The sequence below is a fragment of the Dermacentor variabilis genome, chromosome 2, assembly GCF_050947875.1.
Source record: "Dermacentor variabilis isolate Ectoservices chromosome 2, ASM5094787v1, whole genome shotgun sequence".
Lineage (NCBI taxonomy): Eukaryota > Metazoa > Arthropoda > Arachnida > Ixodida > Ixodidae > Dermacentor > Dermacentor variabilis.
In genome coordinates this window covers 110,545,608-110,571,185 of record NC_134569.1, presented here as the reverse complement: position 1 = coordinate 110,571,185, position 25,578 = coordinate 110,545,608, and the positions used below count along the sequence as shown (strand labels likewise).

Genomic DNA, 25,578 nt, shown 5'->3' with positions numbered 1-25,578 from the left:
CCCGCGCCATCTATAAAACATTGTCTGCTGATTAAGTTGACTGTTATGGCAATTAGAAGAACCAAGCAATTAATAAAAATTAAATTTAAGCATATTTTAAACTGGTAATAACAAAGTTGATATCAAGAATAATTAAACACCGCAAGGGTGTCGCTAGCGTCGCAAGTTCCATAGTTGGCGTGTTGTTGGTGCTCGGCTGGCTCGTTGAGATCATGATTGGCGTACTCATTGGTTCTGAGTAAATTTAGCAGTTTATATTAATTTCAAAAGCGTCTATTTTACGGGTGTTTGTCAAACAGGTCAAACAGGGGATCGCCACTCCACCAAGTAAGCTCGACGATTGTCAGAGTGACTCTGGCAGCTTTGGTTCTTTCGCTTACGTTTTGAGCAGACGTGATTGATGTGTGCGGTTTCATGTCTGTCGTTTTTTCTTCTTTTTTTTTTTAACGAACATATGATATTAAGCAGCGAACGCATTATCAAAATGAGGCCTGCGGTGTGTGTTAACCCCCCAGCACTCCAACTCTTCGAAAGTGTACTAATCGTCCTTCGATATGCTACTCCTGTCTTTTCGCAGCAAGTCGTCTACAATGCCGAAAAAGTTTGGCACCAACACGAAGTCAGCCGAAGCTCGTGCTAAAAAGGAAGCCGTGAAGGTAGCTGACAAAGAGAAGAAAGAAAGGCAAGCAGAGGAAGCCCTCTGGGCGGACGATGACAAGCACATAGCCAGGAAACAACAAAGAAAGGTAAGGCGGAGTGCGAGGCTCCTTCAGGGATTCGGGACCGTCTTGAAACCGATGGTTCAACTTTCCTTTTCATTGCTGGAACGCCGGTTCACTTAAGCCTGTATTCGCAAGTGCTGCTCTTTTGAGCAACAATTGCTCGCACCATAGAACGGTGGGCTTGTTATACAAGTTACACAAACCGATGGCACTTTGCAGGTACATTAGATGCATTCTTGGCAAACGCGCCAGGCATGTCTGCTACAAGTGCTATTGAACGGAAAGAGTCGGGTCTACCATCCTGTAACAGCACTAAGTGTACCTACAAGAAATTGCTCAAGCCCAACATCACAATTTGCATTGAATATGGTCACAGTTGCCAGTCAACATGGCCAACAATGGTATCACCTGCATACAAAAGCTGTCATTACAGTTGGCAACGCAGAGTGGCTCCTTTAGCTTGACTACGAATTGCGGGCCATTGGACGTGCACAGTCAGCACAACAGAGGCTGTGTTTAACGAATACTACGAAACATGAATGAGGGAGAACTGCCTGTTAGTGCACGCCATGTGTGCCATGATGTGTGGATTCTAAAAGAATTGAAATAGTATGTTGTGCTAGCTATCATTCCATAAATAGAAGTAGGTGTACAGTACATGCAGAGAACTTGCTGTCATGCTAGCATGAAAGTTTAAGCTGCATCATTGTGGAATCAGTGTTATCTTCAGGTAATGTGGCTGGGGCTGCAGGGAGCAGACCTAAGAACAGCTCAAACTTTTTTGCACTTGAATATTAAAAAATGCACACTAAAGCAAGATATGGGCAAAATGCTTGGTGCAAGCAAGGATTTTCCAACTATAGTGCACTGTGTGCAACATGACAAATTTTCTCTTTATGGCCTGTGTCCGTCTGTTTTTAAACATTGAATAAATAGGCTTTCAGTCACTAGCTGTGCCAAAAGCTGGGCTAATGGGAAACCAATTTTAGTAATACACCACGTACCTTTTAAGATGGAGCTTTCGCTCTCTGCTGGTTTGGTGTAAGCTACGTCACAGGTTCACTGCCCCATGCTACCATACTCGGTTTGTGTGAACACAGAACAATACAACGTACACAGTGTTTAGACGAAGCATGTTTATTGTTCCCTGATCAAATGGTGACTAAAGGTAATAAAAACAGAACCCGTGCATGCTGGTGCTCATTATAACAACAGTAGAAAAGGAAGGATATCGCTGCAAGCAAAAGCACAAAAGAGGTAGCATGCATGACATGCTTCTGTTTTCATTGCTGTTGCAAGAAACTACGCACACCTTGCCTTTTGGCCTGTACATTGTCTATCTAGCTCTTTGCAGCTCAGCCAATTCACAAACTGTTTTGCGGTTGTGTGATGGGTTCAAGTGAAACCATGGAACGCAGTTGTGGCAGTAAAAGTTGGAAGATGTCACACTCTCTCTGATGGGCATAGGGAGTGGGGCTAGATGGTAATCATTAGTATCGCCTAGTGCCAACGTCCCCTTTGCCATGGCATGCCTCGAGCTTTGGCTTCATGGTCCTCTGTGATTCCCATGTGTTTATGTGCAACTTTGACGCTCACTCAAAGTTAAATGTACTGCAGTGAGAACAATGACACAATGTTGGTGTTCTCCAGGAGGAGAGAGACAAGAAGAAAACGGAGCAACTTGAGAAGAAGGCAGCACTGAAGCAGATGTACGATGAAGAGATGAGCAGCATCAGGTCCGTGAAAACACGACCTGAGAAAGTCACAAGGGCAGACATTGCAGCGTTGGCCGAAAGGCAACAGAGTAAGTTTGGTCAAAGTGTGTGTGAATGGCTGCTTGTGTGGTGGGCCAAAATGCAAAAGCCACTTCAGCTGTACAGATTAATATGCAACTATTGCTGAGGATGTTGTGCAATTGTCAGCATCTCACAACTTGTTACCTGTTATTTGAGTTGCTGCAGTTGCTTCCTCTACAGCCAACTACCGTAAAAAGGAAGCTAGTAAAATTGGTCACACAGGAAATCCAGGGCAACAACAGGCAGATGTGGGATCTGTTGTGTGAAGCTGCAGGTGCCACTCTGCGGTAAATATAATGGCAGCTTTTGTATGCAGGTGATATACCATTGTTAGCCGTGCCGCTGAACGACTATATTCAGAAACAGTTGCATTTGCACACAGAAAAGTATGTGGACATTGCAACGAATCCTATATGCCTGGAATGGAAACACTACCCTGTATTTTATCTCCTGTACTACATTTCATGCGGCCAGTATTTAAGTCATAAGCCAGTGGAACTTTTAACATTGTCATTGCAGGACAGCAGTGAGGAGGATAGCGCTGCAGTCATTTTCTATGCCTTTCGTTCTGGCTTCAGTTTCATCTAGTTTGTTGAAGTTGCATTTTCTGGAGGCTGATCTTTTTTGAGAGCAGCATTCCGGGCAAGTTGGTAATCCATTACTTAAGTATTATTGCGCAACAAAAAAGACACTGATGTAAGAGAAGAACACACACCATGCGCTTGGTGTGTGTTCGTCTTCTCTTACGTCCATGTCTTTTTTGTTGCACAATAATACTTGAGTAACTGATCTTCTTTCCAACCACACTTTCTTACCTGTACTTCATTAATATTTGATTGATTGACTTGTCTCATGATCCCTCTAGATTTATTGAGATTGTGCTTGTACCAGGGTTGCAGGCAGCAGGAACTCTAGCTGCTGCTAAAATATAGGGGTAAAAGTGTAATGGCATATAAGGATAAATACAGGATAGTGAAAATCATTTGTTATATAGGTCACCTTTGTTGTAGATATTGCTCCCTCTACCAACCCACTAAAGCAAGGTAAAGGTACTGAACTGTTGTACACGACATTTCCTAGTAGTGGCATTATCTGCCAATTTATTAGAGGCATAGAACTCATTTACATGGTCGCCTTCACTGCAGTGCATTCTGTACCCATTTCAGAGGCAAGAAACTGGAAGGGAGTACACTTTGGACTTGTATAGAGTTAATGTGCATTGCATTCTAAACAAAATGTTGTCAGACCACAATGCTTTGCTGGTGGGCAAACAAATGTGTGCTGTTGCCTGACAGCTAATTTACTGCCAAGGAGATGTATGCTGCCTGTGAAATTATAGACACCAGCTCTTTTGGGTGGGACTGGGGATGTCGTGTTGAGAGTTCATTTCATTTCATTTATTATCACCTTGAAGGCCCGAAGGCATTACACAAGGGGGGGCAATACAAACACGTGTAAGAGTGGTTTCTTGCAAAACACCGAAAAAAAGAAAAATAACACATCGCTGATTTTGTACGACTTTAAACAATCAAAGAAAAAATTCGAATTGAAAGAAGTAACACGGCAATACATTAGCAATAAAAGAAACAAAAGAAAAAGAGTAGGTGGAAGGGTTGACAAGGGTAGACTATTCCGATAGGTTTATGATGGGTTCATGAACGATGTACACTGGGAACAGAAAGTTATTCAAAGCGATTTGTTAGGTTAGTTGGTGCATAGAAAGACACTGTTTTCACATGCAAACAGCAAACTATGAACGAGTGAGGCTGTGTGTGTGTGTCATGAAACTGACTGCTATAGCGTTCCCTGTTGCCTTGCAACTGCTTGTGAGTGTAAAGTCACGCTCATTGCTTGCAGAGGCACAAAAGGACCCGCAGGAGTTGCTGCTGCATGAAAAGCCCTTGGAAGAAAATATCAACCGAGTCTTTGTTGAAAATGAAGCACGGACTGTTGAAGAAGCAATTGCTGTGCTAAGGCAAGCTTTGATATTCTCTTACTTTATTTCACCTGTTTCTTCACTTCACCTGTATATTCAGGCTCTTCCAATACCCATGTGTGGCTGCATCACGAGATGACATTAGCGTTGATTTTGTACTTGTTACTAGTCTCATACACTTTCCCCTCTTTCCTTATGTACATGGGCTGGCACGGTTTTTTGTATCTCATCCCTGTCTTCTCTTCCCTCTCTTTCGTTAGACAATGAAACAGTAGCCACTACCATCTGCCACATTTGAACCAAATGGCACCTCATTGCAGATACCAGTTTCTGATGGTATGGGATGTGGTGTCTGATGGTAGCCGCATTGGCGCTACACGAATAATGGGGGGGGAGTGATACAACAAACTGACAGCCGAGGTAGAGGACACAAAACTTGTTGACCGGGCAGCATAGTGCAGTTGAGAGCAACACAAAAAGTATGAAATTTGCAGCTTCCACAAGTTGTCATTCTGAGACGCTGCGACTTAACAAAAATGAAACAGTTCTCAGCATTCATAACAAAACTTGTTCACTATTTGGTGCATTGGAATTCTACTTCTGTGTTCACGTACAGTGGTGCTGCCTCTAGCCACGTATGGAGACTCATTCACAGGAGTACTGGCCACTGTGGGTTCAACCTTTGCAAGCCACAGGGCCGCACATGGCTGTGCTACCATGCTGCTGTGGTGCAGAGCAGCAATGTTGTGCTTTCCACTATCACCCCTAGCCCGTATACACGTGATTGCAGCATTTTGATTTCTCTTAATGGGACACTAAGTTTAAGGGTTTAGTCTGTCAACATATTTCTTCTAGCCTTGATCTGTTTATTTGGTAGAAAAATGAGCTGGTCATTAGCAAAAAAAATGAAGGGCAAAGTTTCTTTTTTCTAACGCCGGCATAATGTTACTTCACAAATGTCAAAGTAGTTTGGCATGCCCAGGCCATTTATTGCATAGAAAACGTTCTCGTAATTCACTAGGTTCCTTCAGAAGACAATTTAATCCTTGTTTGTAGATAAAGGATTCACTAATTCCAAGTTGGTGTCACACAAATCTTGTGTCGTGAGGAGCTAGTACAAGAGCTTCAAGGCCACCTTTTGTTCTTGTGTCTTTTCTGGCTTACAAAGATCCCGCCCGCAGCACAACTGAAATTCCTCTGCTTCTAGAAGTACAATTTGCCAATTGAGCTTGGCTTAACGTCTCTCTTTAGTGTCCCTTAATCCTACGAGTGCTCGCCACCCTGGACTGGGTTCTTTTGCTCCCTCTCTTTCGTTTTGGTTCAGCAAACATTTCATGCTACATACAAGGATGGTTCTTAACTGCTTTTGTCCAAGTCAGAATTCATTGACAGTTCAAAAGTTTCTTATGAAGTGACAGAGCACCGATGCATGCTCCAGCCAGAAATTTAATCTACAATTTCAATGTGTTTAGTTGATTTCTCCATGGGTAGCGCAACAGGTCTGCAATATGGGAGTGGCAGGAAGCATATTTACTGGCAATCGAAGGTTCAAAGTTTACCACACCCCTGATATAGCACAGGGAAAGAAAGGAACGGTGGCTAGATTTTTTATCTCGTCATTGTCATTAAGTCACTCTTTGAAGTTGCAAAAAAAGTAGATGCGTCATATTGTTTTAAGAGTCGCCCTTGTGGACATGCCTCTCTCCTCGCACTTGCATACAAGTGTATCACAGTATTGCTACAGTGCATCTCCACCTTGCAGTGTGAATGATGGGCCAGTGGACAGGCATCCCGAGCGGAGGGCCAAGGTAGCCTACGACGCCTTTGAGAAGCAGAGGCTTCCAGAACTCAAGGCCGAGAACCCAAACCTGCGGCTCTCCCAGCTAAAACAGATGATCCGCAAGGACTGGATGAAGTCTCCCGAAAACCCCCTCAACCAGATACAGGCTGCCTGCAAGATCTGACAGCAGTATGGGCCACATCTCTTGGCTACACGTTCACGCACTTAGCTTTTCTGGATGAAGGTGTACAGCTTTTTGTTTAACTGATAAGGTGCAAGTTGCTCAGCAGTGGACTGGTTCTGCTGGGATGATGTCATCAATGTCATGGTTCAGTCATTGGATGCTAGGGTTTTTAAAGAAAGGTATTCTTCAGGACCTTAGTGTCCACCGTAAGCACAGTTGTAGTGTCAATATGTGAACTTTTATTTCTTGCTGTGATCAATTCATTTTTTGTAATGTCTACAACACAGAAACTTGAGTGAGTGAAATTCGTGTCCTCTTTAATTCGTGCACTTTGATGGTGTTCAAATTTATGAAACTGAACATAATTGCCCCAAGTTGAGCAGCAGTGAGCTTGTCACGAAGACTCATTGGTGCCACATGTCACGGCAAGCTACACAGGCTGTTTTGAAAGAGCTACTGGAATCGTCCACAGAGTTATGGGAATTATGCGGGGATTTGGCAAAACCAAACCTGCCAGAAACGAAAGGCACCGTGGCTGGATGTCCGTAGAGCTTATCACGCACTGCTGGCAGAAGTCGTGCAAACCACTCTTAAAACATCTAAGTAAATAAATTCTCTGACAGTGGAGTAAGAGCAGTTCACTGTAGGGTTAGTAGAAAACGTGAACCCATTCCAAATTGACCTGTGAAAAGGCAGTTTTCTGTCACATAGTGAAAAAAGGAGCATCCCCTCAACCGACCAGTAGAATGTACCTTTGGCCATCGATTCTTAGGTTTTTAAGCACTTCTTCAAACACAGGTATGCAACTTATGTGCACTTTTAGTCTTGCTGTGTAATTTTCTTTACTGTGATGACCTTGCCCTGGTTTAGTTATGTACAGCAACTTTAATGAATGTGGAATCGATTATGCAGTGTATTCACTGTTTATATATACAAAGAGATGAATTGATGCCTCTAGGAGAGAGAAGCAGCAGCAGCTTTTGCAGATTTCTAGTTGATGCTTCATTTTAACCCTGCATTGAATGGATGTGATGGAGACGAATAAAAGCAGGAGCACTGTGTGCTTTCCTTAAGAAATAAGACCCGACGTGAACAAGATTCCCTTACACAGATGTGCTGTTCAATTGAAAGGTTGTAGCTCCTCTGAACTTGGAGTGGCCAAGGCTGTACATGCAAGTGGGGTGTCTGCTTGTTCACTGTGGTACATATAGTTGGCTTCAAAAGTTTGAGATCTGGTTTCCACAACAATGCGAATTTCTGCTCTATTAAGAGTAGAAATTCAAACTTACTCAGTCACTGTGTACTAATACAAGCTTAAACTTGGAATTCGAAGCTAAGTATCCAGGCTTTGCAGGAATTCAACTTATTCGTAAGTCCTGTGTCCCGCAAACTACACACACACAGAAAAAGAAAAGATGCGACACTTTGAATTCTACAAGTTTACTTTATTGCTCATTGTATATTATTGGTCCCAAAGAAATGTGGACTGTAAAGATGTCCCTTAGTTACAAAGTGTATTCTCTTGTCTGAGCATAAAGTCATGGGTGTAAACTTTCCCTGAGATATGCTGATGTGTAGACACGGAAAAAAAAAAAAAAAAGCTAAATGTGGCCACAAACATAGGCGTAACACTTGAGGTAAAAACAATCAGATCGACATTTGATACATAGCAAGTGACAGCCTAAGAATGAAACAGAAACCTTTATCCAAAGGCAAAAAACACACAAACTAACCAGCTCTTTAGTAAATGGAGTGTGTTTATGGTTACAGCAGTGTATGCTCCTAACATACAGAACAGTCTTTTTTTTTAGAGCGAAGCTCTTAATGGGGGGGGGGGGGGGGGCGGGACCCATTACTGCGGCGTGCGCCAGCGGCGTAACCGAGTGAACGAGCACAACAGCAAAGGATGAAAGAGAAAGTGTAGTGCAGCCTGGTGCCACGCATGACGTGTTCTACGACGATCGCTACGAGATGGCACCTGAATACCGCGCGTCATCTGTTCACTACTTTATCAGTCTATGGTTGCCACTTTTCATCAGCTAAAAAATGTTAAAATTTTTTTAGAAGTTTCTCGAATGTTATCAATAGTTCTCTCCATTACCTGTTGTCACCAAAGCTTCTTGTAATGCGACTGTATGCGTGATTAGAATTGTGTAGTACTTTCTGGAAGCCACGCAGGCAGCAGCTTCGACGAGTCATGTATAAAAGCCGCTGCGCTTGACCCGCAGATAATGTTTTTGACGATCGCCGACTCTGCTAGGCGCTATCATTGTGCTCAAGTGTTACTTGATTAGCAACACTTCCCTCCGTTCACAACGTACCGCACGCGACAGATTGCCCGCACCAGCCAATAAATCGCAAAATGAAAGCGCGTATAGAACTGCGCTCAAATTTCTCATTAGGGAGTATCGTAATCATCAGCAAATTTTTTTCCATTTTACCTACGAGAAAGCTTCTTTCAAGTTTAAGGAAAGGAATGGTGGCATTTTTCACACACCATGCAGTTTGTTTCAAGGCGAATGCTGGACCAAGCTGGCACGAGTGAAAAAGTGATGCACTCTTATGTCAGTATGAATACATATATGTAAAAGTCTCAAAATTTAAGTCTAAGCTATGCATATAAATTCAGCTGAGCACTACTGCGAGCAGAAACATTTTTAAGTATCAGTGCGATGCCAACAAAACTGCAGCAAGCATTTCTACCTTGTTTAAAGTTGCAGAAGAATGCCCATTTGTGAGTACACACCTATTTCACCGAGATGAAGTGGTCAAGTTCGGAAACCGCACCACTGCTGGGGTTTAGGGATGAAATGCGACATGAATACACAGCACCAAAAGAAGCAGAATATGTTAAGGGCCAACTGCAACGAAATCTCACTTTGGCTTAATTGGTTATAAATGAGTGGTATATACCACTGAAGCAAAGCTGCAGGACTAGCGATTGTATAATTTTCTTATTAGCAGCCTCTAAACAGCACCTAAGCAGACTCATGAACTTGGTAGTTGGCGCCTATGACGCAAGTCCCGGCATGTCACCTCCGAGATTGTTCAGCTCATCACTGACAGCTGCCTAACCCCAGAAGTCACGCGAAGAAGATGCACATTCTAAGTCATGCGTCACTTCTGGCAAGTGCTAATGACTGTGCATTTTTTTCAGTTTCTGTATCAAAAACTGCTATATTTGTGAGCTTTCTGTGCAAGTGATGCTTTCACTCATATTTCGGACATAAAATATTGCATGCAGGCTCCTCTACATCTACACTACCTAAACTAGGCTTAATTTTGTCTGGTCTAAAATTGTTGCAGTTGGTATTGCAGTTTGCAGCATACATAGTCAACATCAATATGGAACCCTCCACTACAGCGTCCTTCATAAGCCACTGTGCAGTTTTGGGATGTTAAACACCGCAATTTAACCATTTAAGCAGGGCACTGAAACTTGCTTCGAGAACTTGGCTTCAGCAGTCTAGGGCAACCAAGCACGTGTCACTTCTGCGATTCACATCATGGTAAAAAAATAAGGCGACACTAACGATGAATGGGCAAGCAATAATTCCTTGGAGGCGGCATCATATGCTGGCTTCTTAGGCTGTTACTTGCACTCGATAAATGTTAGGACACACACGTTGTAAAATTAATGACAGTGTTATTGTTACTGCACACATAGTGCAAAACTTAAAATGACATCCTCACTGCACTGGAGTTAGCTTACATATTAGTTCGAGCTGTTCTGGCTAGGCTGTCCAAACGGGTTATTGCACAGAAACGACAGGTCGTAAAAAAGATAAAATATTGCTAACCTCCCAAGTCCTTGCAGTGCACTTGGTAAACCAGAAAAACGAAATTCACTATATAATTCTTCCCAGTGTTGCTTACTGGTTAGATGCATGTCGAGCAAGTTGTATGTAATGGTGGCTGCGATGTCAAATTTAAATTCGTTTTCCTTCTCGAAAAGTGCATGTATGCAGTGGGCCAATCTCTCTTGTGTCACATCAGTGTAGCAGCTGAAATAAGGGCTGGAATGTACCATATATCGCAACTAAAGCGCTGGCAGCTGAAGATTGTGCTTTATCTACCACTGTCCATTAGATCTACTGTAAGCCACACAGCAAGGTGAAATATTCACTGAGGTTGTAATGGTCGTAACTAGTATACCAAATTAATTAGGCTGGAATTCAAACTATCAGCAAATAAGCACACGTTGCAGCAGGAATCGCACCACGAATGCATGCATCACGAGGCAGCATAGAACGCCTTTATGAATTTCTCGCAGGCAAGCCAGAGCTTTGGCGCATTTCGATTTGGCGACCCTGACAGGCTCAACTGCTGCAATTAGTAGCATTTGTGCATGTTCACCAAGTCTTCTGCAGTTAGAAAACTATGGGTTGCTTTGAAATTTAGGGAAATTAAGGCAGATGAAGCGTGATAAATAAAGCCACGAGAACCTCTGAATCCACAAGCGCAAAGATGAGTCAAATGCATGTACTACCCAGCATTCTCATGGTGGCTGAACAAGTGCAATGCCAGACTTTCCTCTAGTAATTATTGTAGGAAACTTCTGCATGCCACAGTGTATGCTGTAAGCGTTATTGCACTGCCTCTGGAGCATTGCTGAACTTAAATCGTGTGCCATGCACACTAACAGGGTGAAGTTTCAAAGTATCACCCCTCCTGCCATGAATTATGCAGGTGTTGTTGTTCTCCCATCGAACTGATCTTGCCATGAGCATATGTTGCCATCTGTCTGAGTACGTGCAAGACAAATTCCAGAGCTAATGTCAGAGTTTCTGCAGGTTATGCTGAACAATGGCTACTGCTTTACGCAAGACGTGTTCAATATTGGAGATGGTGTTGTCGCCAAACACTGGTACGTCGTTGAGGCTTCTGCTTGCTTCCGGAGATGCAGTCACTGTGAGAAGCACGCCCCGCGATTGCAAAAGATTTTCGACGGAGTCTTCCTTCTTCTTCCCTCTCTGAGGAGAAATAAGAGCACAAATGTGACTACTACGAAGCTCATCGTAATCATGGTGTTGCTTGCGATACATCATATCCATTTCTCAAATGAATTTCTTGGCATGAGAACAAGATCCAATACAAGCCTGTTGCAGTGTGCAAGCGGAAAGTCTGCAGGCTAGCAGCGATGCACGAATGTATGCGGTAGTTGCCAGAATAATTCTGATTTAAATGACTGGAGTGACATTTTCGTGCAAGACAACATTCAATCATGAATATCTCTAGTTGGTTGGTATCTAGGGGCCAGGAACCAGATTTAAGCTTTATAAAATCTTGAAACTAAATGCAACTAGAGTAAACTTTGATGTAGCAACAACTTGCATTATTAACTGCTACCATTTTTCACTACTACATTTTCGATGGAAATCCTGTGCATGGCTGACATCATGTGAAGCCTTGCTGCATTCTCAACTTTAGTGAATAGTGGTTATATTCATCCAGTGTAACCAAAAGTCATTGACATTGCCATCTGCAGCTGCTGATAAATACAATTGGATTCGCTTCATAACAGTGAGATACAAATGCAATGATACTGTATATATTAACTGGTGGAACTCACAGTTTCTTCGCTAAGCCTTACAACCACTCCCCATGGCGGCAGGTAAAGGGCACTGGTCAGTGAGGTTGCATCGCCGCCAGCTACAAGCACCACATCAAGGTCTTGTGTCTGCATCACCTGAAAGTTTCACAGGCACAATCAGGTTGGGCAAATTATGTGATATATATGCCAAATTCATCTGTCAATGAACCATTTCAAGAAAAGCATTAGTTGAGATGTTATAACTTTCCATTCAGTTGTCTTTTTTTTTTTTTAAATTAAATCCTTACCATGTGGAAATGTAATTAGCCCCATCAGAAACTTTCTTATGGAGTACTGTATCATGAATGATATGGCCAAAGTATTCTTCAGCATTTGTACATGCCAGTTTATGTAGGACCCGCCATGGTTGCTCAGTGGCTATGGTGTTGGGCTGCTGAGCACGAGGTCGCGGGATCGAATCCCGGCCACGGCGGCCGCATTTCGATGGGGGCGAAATGCGAAAAACACCCGTGTGCTTAGATTTAGGTGCACGTTAAAGAACCCCAGGTGGTCAAAATTTCCGGAGTCCTCCACTACGGCGTGCCTCATAATCAGAAAGTGGTTTTGGCACGTAAAACCCCAAATATTATTATTAGTTTATGTAGGAACAAGATGGCACACCTGTTCTTTTAGTGACAAACGGCTGTAGTCTATTTCCACGGCCTTTGCAAAGCCAGAGATCTTCTTGGCAATTGTACGTCTGTAATCTGGTAGCACATAATTTGTTGCTCTGCTGTAGATCAGAGGTAAAAAAAACAAAACGATATATGTTACTGAACACAAATCCGTTACTATGACAACAAATACATAGGCACTAGAATATGAAACAGTTTTGTTATCTATACTTGCAAGTGCAAAAGAGGTAATGCCAGTCCAATTCTTGGATGACGCTTGGGATCTGGCTTTGGCTTGTGAATGGCAAGCGTTTCCTTGACCCTCCCTACAAATGCCAACAGTACATCGGCTGCTTCTTGGTCACTTAGCTCTGGCACCTGCACAACACAAATATGCACATTTTCAAGCAAAGCTCAAAGGCAGATGCCACGTGCCACACTGGGTCACAGAAGGCATGCGTGGTAAAACTCGAGTGAGATCTATCCTACACGACTGCCACAGTCCAAAGCGCACATGCATCAAGTGTCGTGAACTGTACATAGACGACAATTCACCCTGCACTGCATGAACTTGTCCATGTCAGCTCATAGCCAGTTCAGTGCCCCCATGCATAACAAACTCGTACTTTCCATGCGCAGGAAGAATTGTGAATTCATACTGTATGAAGCCTAAACTCGTAAAATCAGTGGCAATGCGAGGACGCCACCATGCTGTGCTAACTGTGTAGTACCTTCTGTATCAGTTTAGGAAGTGCAGATGAACTGAATCTATTGAACGATGATTGTGCTGTAAAAGTGGCTTTGCAAACTTACCCCGAAGTAGGCTTTTCTGAAGCACAGAGTCTTGTTAACCGCTGACAGGCGCTTGTCAAGTGGCAAGACATTGCATCCCCTTGCTACTGCCTGCAATTAAAGTACAAGGAAAAAGAAAATTTACTCGCAGTAGCATAGATCAATATACCAGAACGGTTGAGCAGATCCCTTCAAGTTATTTTTCTGAGCACAACTTGCCTGTATCAGCTGGTTTTTGATGAGGGAGGATTCAAGAAAAAAGTTTGTGTCCCAGTCGATCACCTAGAAAGGAAAGTACACATGGCATTGCAGTGTAAGGATATGTTGAAAAGTTATTCTGGATTCTTGCTCGTAAATACTGGAAAAGTTTGGCTTATAGCTCCTTAGCAAAATGACAGCCGTACTTGCAGCTTGTTTCTGAACATTCGTTTTCTGCTTACGGAATTATAAACGCACTAAGTATTCTGCATTACTTGACAAGTGTCCACAGCCTGTTCTGGGCCGTGGCAAAATAGTATATTCTAAAAATTTACATACCCCGCTATCCGCATGTTCAATTGCCGGTAGCACTACTCCTTGATCGCCTGCGGCTTTTGATGATGCATCTGTGTCGAGCGCTTTGAACAGCGGTATGGGCACGTTTCGAAGAAACATTCCTGGTGACTGGTGCTCCTTGAACTTGAAGAAGTATCCAATTTCGAAAACTTGGTCGCACAAGAGAGAGTCTATCTTTGCTTCGGGAGCTCCGTCCACCATCTCCCACGACGGCTTCAGCTTCGTACATGTGTTCGCACTCGATACGCCGCCGTGGACACATAAGCGGTGGCTGCCGACGTCGAATTCAAGATCGGCCACCTCGCACAGGCCACTTATAGATGAACTGCGGTGAGCCGGCAAGTCGCCGGCGTGAGCGACGGCGTTGATCGTGAATACCGAAAGCAGCGCTCCTGGCAGCATCTTTCGTTGAGTTATACCCTTGTCACATGGACAGCCTGAACGGCGGTTAGCTAGCTAACGGTTACGCGTCTTACCACGGTTGAGAAGCGATTCCGCTGCCTAGCCCTTGTAAATTTGCTTCGCGTTCGCTTTGGTATTCACGTCTCGTCCACTGCGAGGAACAGCTTTTTTGATCTCAGTTTGCCGCTCACCATACCGAAAACCAGCGTACGGGTACTTATAATCGCACAGTCAAGACATAAACAAACGAGCGTGTACAGTGCAGACGCCTGCGGCGAAACAGTTCGGAGACGCTTTCCCAGATGACGGGACGAGCGTTTGCTGCCGATGTCGATTCGACGGCAAACACGCAATTACGGTGCGCAGCAAATGCGGTATGAAATGCTTAGCCATAATCCAGCGTTCTCGAAAACGCAGTAGGAATTAGAGACAAACATGCTGGTGACTGATCGGAAAATTTTCGCGCTCTAAACACTATAAGCACTCGAGCTGTTGCTCGGGCCAGGTACTAACGCAATCGCATTTTGAACCTCCCGCTACGCCCCTACTATGTTTTCTCCACAGTGCGTGCAGCTGTCGTGACAACGCGGTGCAAACCGGTGCAAACAGCGTTCTATATTTTTGCTTAATTACCGCTTTCACGCACACTTTCCTCAGTTTTCCTACCTGAAGTGCTATCAGCAGCTCTACACTGCCTACACGAAGTACACTCGTGCAGGCAGTGTAGGTAAAAAAAAAAAAAAAGAGAGAGAGAGAGAGAGAGAGAAATAGCCCTAGTACTTCAGACGCAACTTTACTGAGTGGAAGAGAAAGCAGCGCGCAAACCAGAGACTAAAGAACCAACTCCAAACGTAAAGCACAGCGTTATGTAGTTAAAAGTTTGTCGCCCTGACCAATGCCTCCTTTACTAGATGCCTGCCGCGTCGCTAGTCTTCCTATTGGAGCGGAGGTTCCCGTAGTTCAGGGTAGTCGCGGAGAGACGGCGCTCGCAGCCGACCCACTTCCTGTTGCGGAGGAAGTGACGATTACTAGGCTGGCGCGCGCTCGACCAATGGCTTGACCAGAGACTGTGGGTCCTGTGCCTCCGGGATCGCATCAGACGCCGCTAAAATCTCGGAGGCATGGCTACGTGATTTAGGTTTGCAGCGGCCACCGCAGCTAGCGCTCGCAGCCGACCCGGGTTAACCCGGGTGGGGAAGAGTAAAGAGGAAAGGGGCAGGAACCAGCTTCTCGGCTCACGCGGCAGGCATCTAGTAAAGGAGGCATTGCCCTGACGCTATCATAGAGTTGTGAACTCCATGGACACCATAGAACATAGAGTTAGTAGAACAACTCCATAGAATAAAGAAGGTAACGTTATGGAGACACCATAGTAACGCTTGCAGCGACATCTTTCAAGACTTTTTTTTTTTTTCTTTACTGCGTACTTTGATTTATTGGCGGCCGCGCGCGCAGTTCAACTACGGCCATTTGGTGCGTTTCTGGGACAGCGGCATCAACAACCACCAACTAGAACTGCGCGTGCGCCCATGCTGCCGATCAACTAATCAAAGAGCTCCACGGAACGCCGGTTAAGTTCCCCTCGCCCCCTCCCATTTTTTCCCCCTCCCTTCTTTGTGCGTCCGGCATCGGATCAGTCGGCGACTTGTCGTACGAAAGAAGTTGTCAGATCATTCGCTCAGTCGCCGTCTTCGTCAGTGATCTTGAGAGGCAGAACCTCTACTGGTGGGACACTCTGCTTGGACGTTTTGTTGTAGGAAACTCCTCAAAATGGCTGAAGGCAAAGGCCCCGAAGTTACCGACAAGGTGAGATTCGTCGGGAGCATGCTGCCCACCTGTAAACGCGCCTAGGGTGCCTTTGATACAGTGCATTTCACACTTACAACATGCTTCACGTGCACGTCTGCTGGAGCACCGAAGTTTTGTTCATTGAGAGCTCTAATGCACGCCATGGTGGTATTTTTATTTTTAGGTGTACTTCGACATCCAGATTGGAGGCAAACCGGCCGGTCGTATAGAAATTGGTCTGTTTGGCAAGGTTGTGCCAAAAACTGTCAAGAATTTCAAGGAGTTGTGCCAAAAGCACCTGACAGAAGTGAGCTGTTAGTGTTCCTAATAAAGTGTACAAGTCCTTCAACGTTCATCATTTTTTCTCATTATCATTATTATTTTTACTTTGTAGAAATCCAAAGATGGTAGCCTTGTTGGCTACAAAGGCAGCAAGTTCCACCGTGTTATTCCAGAATTTATGCTCCAGGGCGGGGACTTCACGGATGGAGATGGCACTGGAGGTGAGATACGAGTTACTGGTCTTTATAAAGAAGCGCTCCTCCAACGACTTTTATGCATGTGCGACGATGTTGCAATAACCCTGTCAACTCACCAACTGTAAGCTTAACAAGTTGTTTGCCCTGCATAAATGATGGCTTCTAAATGACTGGCTTCCATTTTTACACAATGTGTTAAAATGGTTTATTGTAATTTATGGTGTATTCTTTATTGTGCAGTCGCTTTACCAAGCAGCTACAAAAATAACTTGAAGCCAAGGATCGTGTATGAAGATAGCAGTCAAATGGAAAGCAATATTTACTCAGTAGTTTAAAAAACATCTTAGTGTGCTGGAGTGGAGAGAGGGAATCAAGAAAGATACAGTTGCAGCTGCTTTGTGATAACATACAGGGTTATCAAAGTAATGTTGCCATATATCAAATTTTTTGGTATTTTATTGGCTCACAGCAAGAGTGATAAATTCTGGTTTCCAGGTGTGTAATCAACCAATCTAGTCTTCACTATATTTATTTAGAGCACTTTAAGCGCATTTGCATCTGGGCTTTACCACTTCAACATGTTATTTATGCATCCTAAAATCGTTATTGCTTAATTTTATAGGACGTAGCATCTATGGAGATGAATTCCCCGACGAGAACTTCAAGCTCAAGCATTATGGTGCTGGCTGGCTCTCAATGGCCAATGCTGGAAAGGACACTAATGGGTCACAGTTCTTCATCACGTGCAAGAAGACCACTTGGCTAGATGGCAAGCACGTTGTGTTTGGCAAAGTTCTTGCTGGAATGGTGAGTTTAATTAACAGCACTTAGCAATTTGTGATCGCCTCAGCTGTTTGAGTGCGAAGTTAGCTCCAGCAAATTTTTGCTGCTTGCATTGTCATAATTCTTGTGATATTGCATACAATTTTGATAAATCACTTTGGCTATCTCTTACCTGCATGCTGCTTTTTCTATACATGAAGTGTGTATTTCATGTGAACTTGACCCTAGTAAATGCCCAAGGGCATCTGTTCAGGTGCCTTGTTACAAAACCGCACAATTTTATTATTGCTAAAGGCTATTGGTATTTAAAAATAGTTTAGTCCTGGCACAACTGACAAAAGCCATACTAGAAGCAAACTTGTCTGTTCATTGAAATGTTAGTGTTATGCGCACATTCCAGTTACATTATAGAATCGTTGTAATTGACCATTTACAAAATTCCATGAAGTGTCTTTGGAACCAGCTTTCCAAATGGACACTTTTGTTTTACTTTCCTACGTCTAGTATTTCATATATGGGCAGGCAATGCCGCCTAGCCAAAATATGTGAATTGCATTTTAGTTGTAGCTTGGAAAGTTTGGTCTGTTTTCTGAAGGCTCTGTAACAGGGTAGGCTTAATTGTGACCATGCACTTTTTACACACACAAGAGTATCTTGATGGGCCCCGAAATGTTTGGGACTGGACAGCAGCAAGCACGCTCTGGTTGTAGTGAAATTTAACTTGTCAGAAGTGTGGCTAGCATGGTTTGCATTTTGGACAACCTGTTAGAAGATCCACAAGCAAGAATACAAGCTGTACTCATGTTGCCCACTCATTAGACAATTTTATTAAAGAACAGTCTCTGCAGAGCATTTTGGTTTCATGCTGTGCTAAGTGACACTTCTGAGACAGGCTTATGACCTTCTGCACACTATTCATCATTTGCATGCACTTCCCCTGTGAGCTAATGATTACCTACTCTGTGTTCCCTTCTCTTTCCATGTCAACAGGATGTTGTGCGCAAGGTGGAGAAGATTCCCACAGACAGCAAGGACAAACCATCGAAAGATGTTGTTATTGCTGACTGCGGTGTGCTGTCCGTGGAAGCTCCTTTCCCCACAGCTTGTGCTGACGCTACTGACTAGGTAGAATAAAGGTCACGAAGAGAGAGTGCTCCATCATATCATGCACATTTATCCACTCTTCTTTTTTTTTTTTTTTACCATTACCCAAAGGTACTTTGACATTGGCGATCCCTATTTCAGAATGATCCCATATGCACACAGGCTCATTAACTGCAGACTGTACTCAGGTGGCTTCCAGTTTTTCTTAAAACACAATTTAAATAAAATGGCTACATTGTGTATAGGTAGTCTGGCTGTGTTTTATACAGTGTAAGTGGCCATATCAGTGTGGCCCACAGTTTCCATGCATGTTGACAAACGTGAAGGTGTGCAAAGGTTTAACTGTGATGGTGGTGGTAATGTCATGCTATACAACTGCACAACTAGTAATACCACTGCTCTGTGCAAGTCTTGTAACCTTAGCAGTAGGAGTACTATGTATCACAATGGTGTCAATGCTATCTGGTGGAGTTGGCTCGTACAGACAACCGTGGCTCCTTTACCAACATTCTGTTGCTTTTGTGGTGCATAATACTGGGCCATGTGCGAATACTGGGCCACAGCAAATTCCTGCTGTGTCTGTATCATCATAAACTGACAAGTGATAGTCGTGAGGCGTGCTTCATAAACACAGAGGCTTTATTTTTGATTTCATTGCTTTAGAAGAACTTTTTTTAATTAACAGACGGGCTGGGCCTACAAGTGCCAAGCTCGGGAGCTGCCACTACAACATGCAATCTACTCCAGATTTATCAAATTGTTAAATATTGATGTATTGTCTACACTGAATGTCGAACAGTTCTAAAGTCTCCTTGGAAATATGCAAAAGTAAGTTTTGTGGTTTTACACACCAGAACCAGATTTGATTGAGGCATGCTGTAGTGGGAGATGCCCAATTAATTTTGACCATCGGAGGTTTTTTGTAAAGTGCACCTAAATTTAAGTACACGAGCACTCTTCCATTTCGGCCCCACCGCAATGCAGCCACGGCGGCAGGGAATCGAATCCGTGACCTCGTGCTTAGCAGCACAACGCCATAGCCACATCGGCTATGCAAAAGTATAGCGCCGCACAGTGGCGTAGCCAGGGCTGGGCTATGGCGACATTGGTTTTGTGCTTATACCTATATATAATTGATTGTGTTGCAGCTCAGGGTAGCGTTTAGGTGAGGAATTCTCCAGCCACAGGGATGAGTATGTCCGGGAGTAGGAGAGAAGGGAAGAGGGTTTATTTTACATATTTTACAGTGGCTCCAGATATGGAAGCACACTACATGTAGGAGCACATGTGAACTGTCTGAGCTCACATCGGCCCTCACACTGCACCGAAGGTGTCCGCTTTTGAAACAGTCTTACCCAGGAGACAGGTGCGTAGCCATATATTTTTTCGGAGGAGGGAAGCTAAGGTTCCATTATTTCCTGTTAAGTTTCCCATGCTTGGTGCATAATAATACAACTATAACCTTGAGCAAGCCCTTTGTCTGCCTGAAGGTGTGTGCCATCCTGTACTTCGTCTAGGGACAGTGTTCGAAGGAGATGCGCCTTCGTTCACAGGAGACGTGCCTGGCATAAAGGAGCCGGGCGCCAGCCGGAAAAATTTCGGGGGGGGGGTGAAACCTGGTAGCCCCCTCCCCCCGGCTAGGAGATTATAGACTAGGGAATGTGACGCCTGTATCTCGGTCAATCATAATCGTAAAACAACTCGCAAAATCCCTCCCCTGACGTCGCACCGTTCTGCCGGACTTCGCCCCCAATGTTACACAATCGCACCCGCATACGAGGCAACCACTTGGCAATCTGGGAAACTCAAGTCGACGCAGTTCTCGCGGTAGTCCGCGACGTTGGCTCTTACATAAATCAGTGGGATCTCGGTGGTGGTCAGCTTGCAGCGATGGTGCGACCCTTCACGGTTGTTACCGCGTCTACAGAATCCGGTGGTCGTTTCTTTGTTGACCCGTCAACGCGGACGGCGCCAGGGCTGCGTCGACGTCTGGACGGGCACTGGCGAAATAAAAAAGAGAGGGGGTGGGGGTGCCTCGTGGGAAGCAGGTAAGGAATGCCCTTTGCCGTGTTGAGACGTAACAGAGTGCCCCGCTACCGGGAGATTAGACCTGAGGGTGACCATGCTGTCGGGTTGCTCGAAGCGTCAAGGTTCCCTTCCGAAGTGATGGCTGAGGACCCAATGCAGCTGGGGGTCCCAGCACTCGCGTCATTGCGGCCTTCCTTGGAAAACACAAGCACACAAATTCGTATCGGCGTGCCCAAGCAACAGGCCCCCCACCTTACGCAAAATTATATTCCCGCATCGCGCTTTGCAACGTTCTACCCCTTTCTCTGTCTCTTTCTTTGACGTGGTCAGTACTCGGCAAGACAGAACTTAGTTGCCCTATATCAATAACATATATAGCGACGCGTCCAGAACAAGTAAAAAAAAAAAGAAAAAACTTGTTTAAAATACTGCCGCAGACCGTGTGCATTCTTATTCTGGCTACCTATATACCTATGCACAAAGATATACACAACTTCATTGTAACGTATCTTCATTGACATAAACCAAACTGCAAGTACAATTAATTCTCCTTTTTTCCGTTAACGCTCAACGTCGACATCTTTCACGGTAGGAATTTAGCAATTTCAGAATCACGTAACCAGTTCTTAATACTGCTAGACGTTTCCAATATTCAGGAATATTGTAATTAGCTGCAGCTGTAAAATCGATGCATATATAATTATCGCATATTTCTTTTATCTTGCAACACATCAATATTTATAAAAGAATTGACGGATTAAATAAAAAGAACCCGCTTCTATACTGCAATCACCAGATTTTAACTTTCTTTCAAATGCAGCAGAACTGCGGTAGTTGCTGAGAAAACCGATTTCTGCCTTCTGCATAATCGCCTTATAGAGATGGAGGATTCGCAAGTTCTCCGATATAAATAATGGCTTTTCTTTTTGCTTCTTTTTCTGAAATGCTTGTTTTCAGAAAATTAAGACTGAAAGACTTGCCGTACAGTCGAACCTTCATATATATATATAGCCAGAACTCGTTATAACGAAGTTGCATCGACCACGAAAGTACCTTCGTTATACCCGATATATTAGAAACGTAAGCGGGGTGTGTCTCCGACAGTCCAGCAAGACAGATTTCGCAGATTTTGATGGCCCGTCGACACTTTAGCTATTACCGTGAATACGCATAGAGTTGGTCATATTAGATACGCAAGAGTGCGAATATTCTGCACACGCACACACACAATTAGTAACAATACGATAAGAATACATTAAACGTAAAGCACACGGTATGTTCTCTATTTAAAACACGCATTGAACATTTTGAATGCACGTGATTAGAGCGGTTACGCGCCTTTGGAAACGCAAGGAAAGTGGGCGCGACAAGGGTACCCCCTCTCTCTCTCTTTTTCTCGTTTGTGGACGTGATACATTGGCGTTTGCGCGCGCACAACGGCCGCTTGATTTGTTTTTGTGATAGCAGTATCGACAGCCACCATCCACGTCTGCACGCGCGCACGCTCAGCCAATCAACGAATCAAAGAGCTCCACGGAACGCCGCTTAATATTTCTGTCTTTCTTTTTTATTCTTTTTGTGCGCCCGGCATCGCCCGCCGTTTGGTCGTATAAAAGAGGCTGCAGCTAGGGTCAATCGCCGTCTTCGTCAGTGATCCCGACGGCCGGAAGCTCTCCTGGTAGAACGCTCTGCTTGCACGTTTTGTTGTAGGAAACTCCTCAAAATGTCGTCGGTCGAAGTTACCGACAAGGTGAGATCCGTTGCGAGCATGCTGATTATGTGGCCGTTCCATTGGAAGCGGATGCTGCCGACCTGTAAACGCGCCTGCGGTGCCGAATTTGACGCAGTGCATTTCACAGTGATGCTTCACTTGCACGTAGTACGTCTGCTGAAGCACCCAAGTTTTGTTCGCCGATAACTTTATAGCTAATTGGCTCCAGTGGCGTAGCCAGACTTTTTTTTCTTTTGCTGGGTGGGGGTGGAGGAGAGGTAGCGCGCACAATGTCTCCTTTGACTTAATCAACGCCTACTTGACCGAACACGGGGAGGGGGTGAGAGGGGAAGCTGAGCGGAATTTCGTGGAGAGGGGGGCACGTGCCCACTGTGCCAATTCCCACCCTTGGCTACACCAATTCACGCCGCGACGGTATTTTTATTTTTAGGTTTTCTTCGACATCGAGATTGGTGGCAAACCGGCCGGTCGTATAGAAATTGGTCTGTTTGGCAAGGTTGTTCCAAAAACTGTCCAGAACTTCAAGGAGCTGTGCCAAAAGCACCTGACAGAGGTGAGCTGCTAATGCTGCTAATAAAGTGTGCATGTCTTTAAACTTCACTAATTTTTCTTTTACTTTGTAGACATCAAAAGATGGTGGCCTTGTTGGCTACAAGGGCAGCAAGTTCCACCGTGTTATTGCAGACTTCATGCTGCAAGGTGGCGACTTTACTAAAGGAAATGGCACTGGAGGTGAGAATGGAGTTGCCATGGTCTCTAGAAAAATGCTCCCATTTTCACAGTGCTTAATTGTAAACTATATGGCACCTGCTGTGGTGGCACAGTGGTTTGAGCTGCTAAGCCTGAGGTCGTGATGTCAAATTCTGGCCGCATCTGGATGGGGGCGAAATGCAATAACACCCATGGTCCCTTGCATTAGGTGCACGGTCTGAGGTGGTCAAAATTAATCCGTGGAGTACCCAACCAGGGCGTGCCTCATAATTATATTGTAATTTTAGCATGTAAAACCCCCATAATTAAAAAAAAAAAAGTATATGGTATATTCTTTAGTGTGGTGTTGAATTACCAAGCTGCTACAAAGAACAATTTGAAGCTAACAATCTGGGGGTATCAGAGAAATGGAAAATCATTTCTTCAGTATTTTAAAAAGCAGCTTAGTGTGCTGGAGGGTAGAGAGAAAAAAAAAATCACAGCTGCTATGTGAAAATAGGATTATCACAGTGATGTTAATTGCCATATCTCAGATATTTGGAACCTTTGTCTCTCAGCAGTAGTGATTTTGTTCCATATGTGTGATCTGTACCAATGTATTCTTTCTCGATATTTTTATTTATAGCGCTTTAAGCATGTTTTTTTTTTTTTGGGGGGGGGGGGGGGGCGGGCTTTGCCACTTCGACATGTTATGTATACATCCTAGAATTGCTCTTTGTGCTTAATTTGTAGGACGTAGCATCTATGGAGATCGATTTGCCGACGAGAACTTCAAGCTCAAGCATTATGGTGCTGGCTGGCTCTCAATGGCCAATGCTGGAAAGGACACTAATGGGTCGCAGTTCTTCATCACGTGCAAGAAGACCACTTGGCTAGATGGCAAGCACGTTGTGTTTGGCAAAGTTCTTGCTGGAATGGTGAGTTTCGTGAACACTAAGCAAGTTGTGATAGCTTCAGCAGTTTGAAAGCGCACTTTGCACAAGTCTTTGCTGCTTATGTTGCAACACGTCCCGTGACAGAGCACACAGTGCATACGATTTCGATAATCGCATTGGGTATCTTTTACCTGCATGTTGCTTTTTTCGTATGTACAGTGTGCATCTCACGTGAACTTAGCTCTATACTTTATCTCGCAAGTTGTTTTTGCAATGCTGCCAGAGCTACGAGGCATACACAAGCAATACCCTTGCGCAATGGGATATACTACTGTGCGTAGCTGTCTGAATAATCGCAGGATTAGAGAGCTTTGGTTTTTCTCAGGACATATGTTACAGCGATAAGTGACATGTTAGGGTGTTTGCGCATCGTATATCGTGAATTCAGCAGCCGCTGAGCAGAAGATGCGGCACAGATGAACAGATCTTGAGGGGCATTCAGCTTTCCTATTCATTAAGAACAGTCCATCAATTTCCAAAGTGCTCCCGTGAGACTTGTGCGATGGAGTACCGTAAATGCCTAAGGGTATCTGTTCAAGTGACACATAACGAAACCAGACAGTTTTATAACTGCTAAAACATATTGGCAATTAAAGTCTGTTTGGTCCTGGAACAACAGGCAAAAGCCATAGTACTGGTGCTAAAGCTAAGTAGTAAAGCGAACTTGTCCGTTCATTGAAATGTTGCAATGCTATGCGCACATTCCCGTTACATGACAAAATGATTGCAATTGTTTTCCGAAATTAACAGCGTGGACTGAATGGGAAGAGTTTACTTTTGATTTGGACACTCTTGTTCTACATGCATTTTAAATATAGGCAGAAAATGCCATATGGCCAAAATAAATGAATTTCTGTTTTACAGTTGTAGCTTGGAAAGTTCATTATCCTTTCTGAAGGCTCTGTAACAGCGTGGACTGAATGCGAAGAGTTTACTTTTTACACTCGCAAGAAAAGCTTGACGGGCCCCTGCCATGTTTGAGACTGGACAGCAGTAGGCACCTGCTGGGTGTAGTGGAATTTTACCTGCCGGAAGCGTTCAGCTAGCATGGTCTGCACTTTTGTTAATCTCTTAAAAGATCCTGGAGCCACAGTATGAGCTGCACATGTGTGGCCCACGCATTAGATAATCTTTGTGAAAGAGCGATTTCTGCACAGCACTTGGCATTTTGGTGTTAGCACTGTGCTATGCAATGCATCCCAGACAGGCTTGTGACCTTCTGCAGGCAATTCCCAAGTGAGCTGCAATCGACTACTTTACATTCCCTTCTCTTTTTGTGTCAACAGGATGTCGTGCGCAAGGTGGAGAAGGTTTCCACGGACAGCAAGGACAGGCCAACAAAAGATGTTGTTATTGTGGACTCTGGTGTGCTAACTGTGGAGGCTCCTTTCCCCACAGCTTGTACTGCTGCCACTGACTAGGGGGCAAGTACAACCACAAAGAGAGTGTGCAATCATCTAATGCTCAATTATGCACCCCCCCCCTTTTTTTTTTTGTTCATTACTCAGGGTACTTTGCAATTGGGAATGCCCAGTTCAGGATCATTCCGTATGCAAACAGGATCGTTAAGTGAAGGCTGTGTTCAAATGTTTTTCGTTTTTTTTTTCTTATAACATACTGTCAATAAAATGGTTACTTTGTCGA

At 44.2% G+C, this 25,578-nt stretch overlaps 4 protein-coding genes across 4 annotated transcripts; 3 read left to right on the top strand and 1 right to left on the bottom strand.

Annotated features, from left to right (window-relative positions):
• The first annotated feature begins 163 nt into the window (after positions 1–163).
• LOC142572519 (coiled-coil domain-containing protein 124-like) lies at positions 164–7,500 on the top strand. The gene is made up of 5 exons (XM_075681683.1): positions 164–327; positions 578–746; positions 2,373–2,526; positions 4,376–4,493; positions 6,217–7,500. Exons 2-5 carry the CDS (start codon positions 591–593, stop codon positions 6,416–6,418), a joined length of 630 nt encoding a protein of 209 aa, XP_075537798.1. The 5' UTR covers positions 164–327; positions 578–590; the 3' UTR covers positions 6,419–7,500.
• Positions 7,501–7,848: 348 nt separating this feature from the next.
• On the bottom strand, positions 7,849–14,933 carry LOC142572518 (uncharacterized). The gene is made up of 7 exons (XM_075681682.1): positions 13,955–14,933; positions 13,633–13,699; positions 13,439–13,524; positions 12,861–13,003; positions 12,633–12,744; positions 11,991–12,107; positions 7,849–11,391 (listed from the first exon to the last, which is right to left on the bottom strand). The coding sequence occupies exons 1-7, from the start codon at positions 14,372–14,374 to the stop codon at positions 11,197–11,199; spliced, it is 1,140 nt and encodes a 379-aa protein (XP_075537797.1). The 5' UTR covers positions 14,375–14,933; the 3' UTR covers positions 7,849–11,196.
• Positions 14,934–15,851: 918 nt separating this feature from the next.
• LOC142572517 (peptidyl-prolyl cis-trans isomerase B-like) lies at positions 15,852–18,768 on the top strand. The gene is made up of 5 exons (XM_075681681.1): positions 15,852–16,180; positions 16,347–16,469; positions 16,557–16,665; positions 17,264–17,448; positions 18,415–18,768. The coding sequence occupies exons 1-5, from the start codon at positions 16,145–16,147 to the stop codon at positions 18,547–18,549; spliced, it is 588 nt and encodes a 195-aa protein (XP_075537796.1). The 5' UTR covers positions 15,852–16,144; the 3' UTR covers positions 18,550–18,768.
• Positions 18,769–22,040: 3,272 nt separating this feature from the next.
• On the top strand, positions 22,041–25,578 carry LOC142572516 (peptidyl-prolyl cis-trans isomerase 5-like). Its single transcript, XM_075681680.1, has 5 exons — positions 22,041–22,306; positions 22,719–22,841; positions 22,912–23,020; positions 23,732–23,916; positions 25,221–25,578. Exons 1-5 carry the CDS (start codon positions 22,280–22,282, stop codon positions 25,353–25,355), a joined length of 579 nt encoding a protein of 192 aa, XP_075537795.1. The 5' UTR covers positions 22,041–22,279; the 3' UTR covers positions 25,356–25,578.

What these genes read in the sequence shown, in the direction of transcription:
- LOC142572519 (XM_075681683.1), top strand. Translation starts at nt 591, where the DNA reads ATGCCGAAAAAGTTTGGCACCAACACGAAGTCAGCCGAAGCTCGTGCT. An exon ending in GTTGGCCGAAAGGCAACAGA is followed by an intron (nt 2,527 to 4,375) that starts GTAAGTTTGGTC and finishes CATTGCTTGCAG; the next exon opens with AGGCACAAAAGGACCCGCAG. An exon ending in GAAGCAATTGCTGTGCTAAG is followed by an intron (nt 4,494 to 6,216) that starts GCAAGCTTTGAT and finishes TCCACCTTGCAG; the next exon opens with TGTGAATGATGGGCCAGTGG.
- LOC142572518 (XM_075681682.1), bottom strand. Translation starts at nt 14,374, where the DNA reads ATGCTGCCAGGAGCGCTGCTTTCGGTATTCACGATCAACGCCGTCGCT. An exon ending in TTGAACATGCGGATAGCGGG is followed by an intron (nt 13,700 to 13,954) that starts GTATGTAAATTT and finishes TTTCCTTTCTAG; the next exon opens with GTGATCGACTGGGACACAAA. An exon ending in GCATTACCTCTTTTGCACTT is followed by an intron (nt 12,745 to 12,860) that starts GCAAGTATAGAT and finishes TCTGATCTACAG; the next exon opens with CAGAGCAACAAATTATGTGC.
- LOC142572517 (XM_075681681.1), top strand. Translation starts at nt 16,145, where the DNA reads ATGGCTGAAGGCAAAGGCCCCGAAGTTACCGACAAG. An exon ending in GGATGGAGATGGCACTGGAG is followed by an intron (nt 16,666 to 17,263) that starts GTGAGATACGAG and finishes TTAATTTTATAG; the next exon opens with GACGTAGCATCTATGGAGAT. An exon ending in GCAAAGTTCTTGCTGGAATG is followed by an intron (nt 17,449 to 18,414) that starts GTGAGTTTAATT and finishes CCATGTCAACAG; the next exon opens with GATGTTGTGCGCAAGGTGGA.
- LOC142572516 (XM_075681680.1), top strand. Translation starts at nt 22,280, where the DNA reads ATGTCGTCGGTCGAAGTTACCGACAAG. An exon ending in CGGTCGAAGTTACCGACAAG is followed by an intron (nt 22,307 to 22,718) that starts GTGAGATCCGTT and finishes TTTTATTTTTAG; the next exon opens with GTTTTCTTCGACATCGAGAT. An exon ending in GCCAAAAGCACCTGACAGAG is followed by an intron (nt 22,842 to 22,911) that starts GTGAGCTGCTAA and finishes TTTACTTTGTAG; the next exon opens with ACATCAAAAGATGGTGGCCT.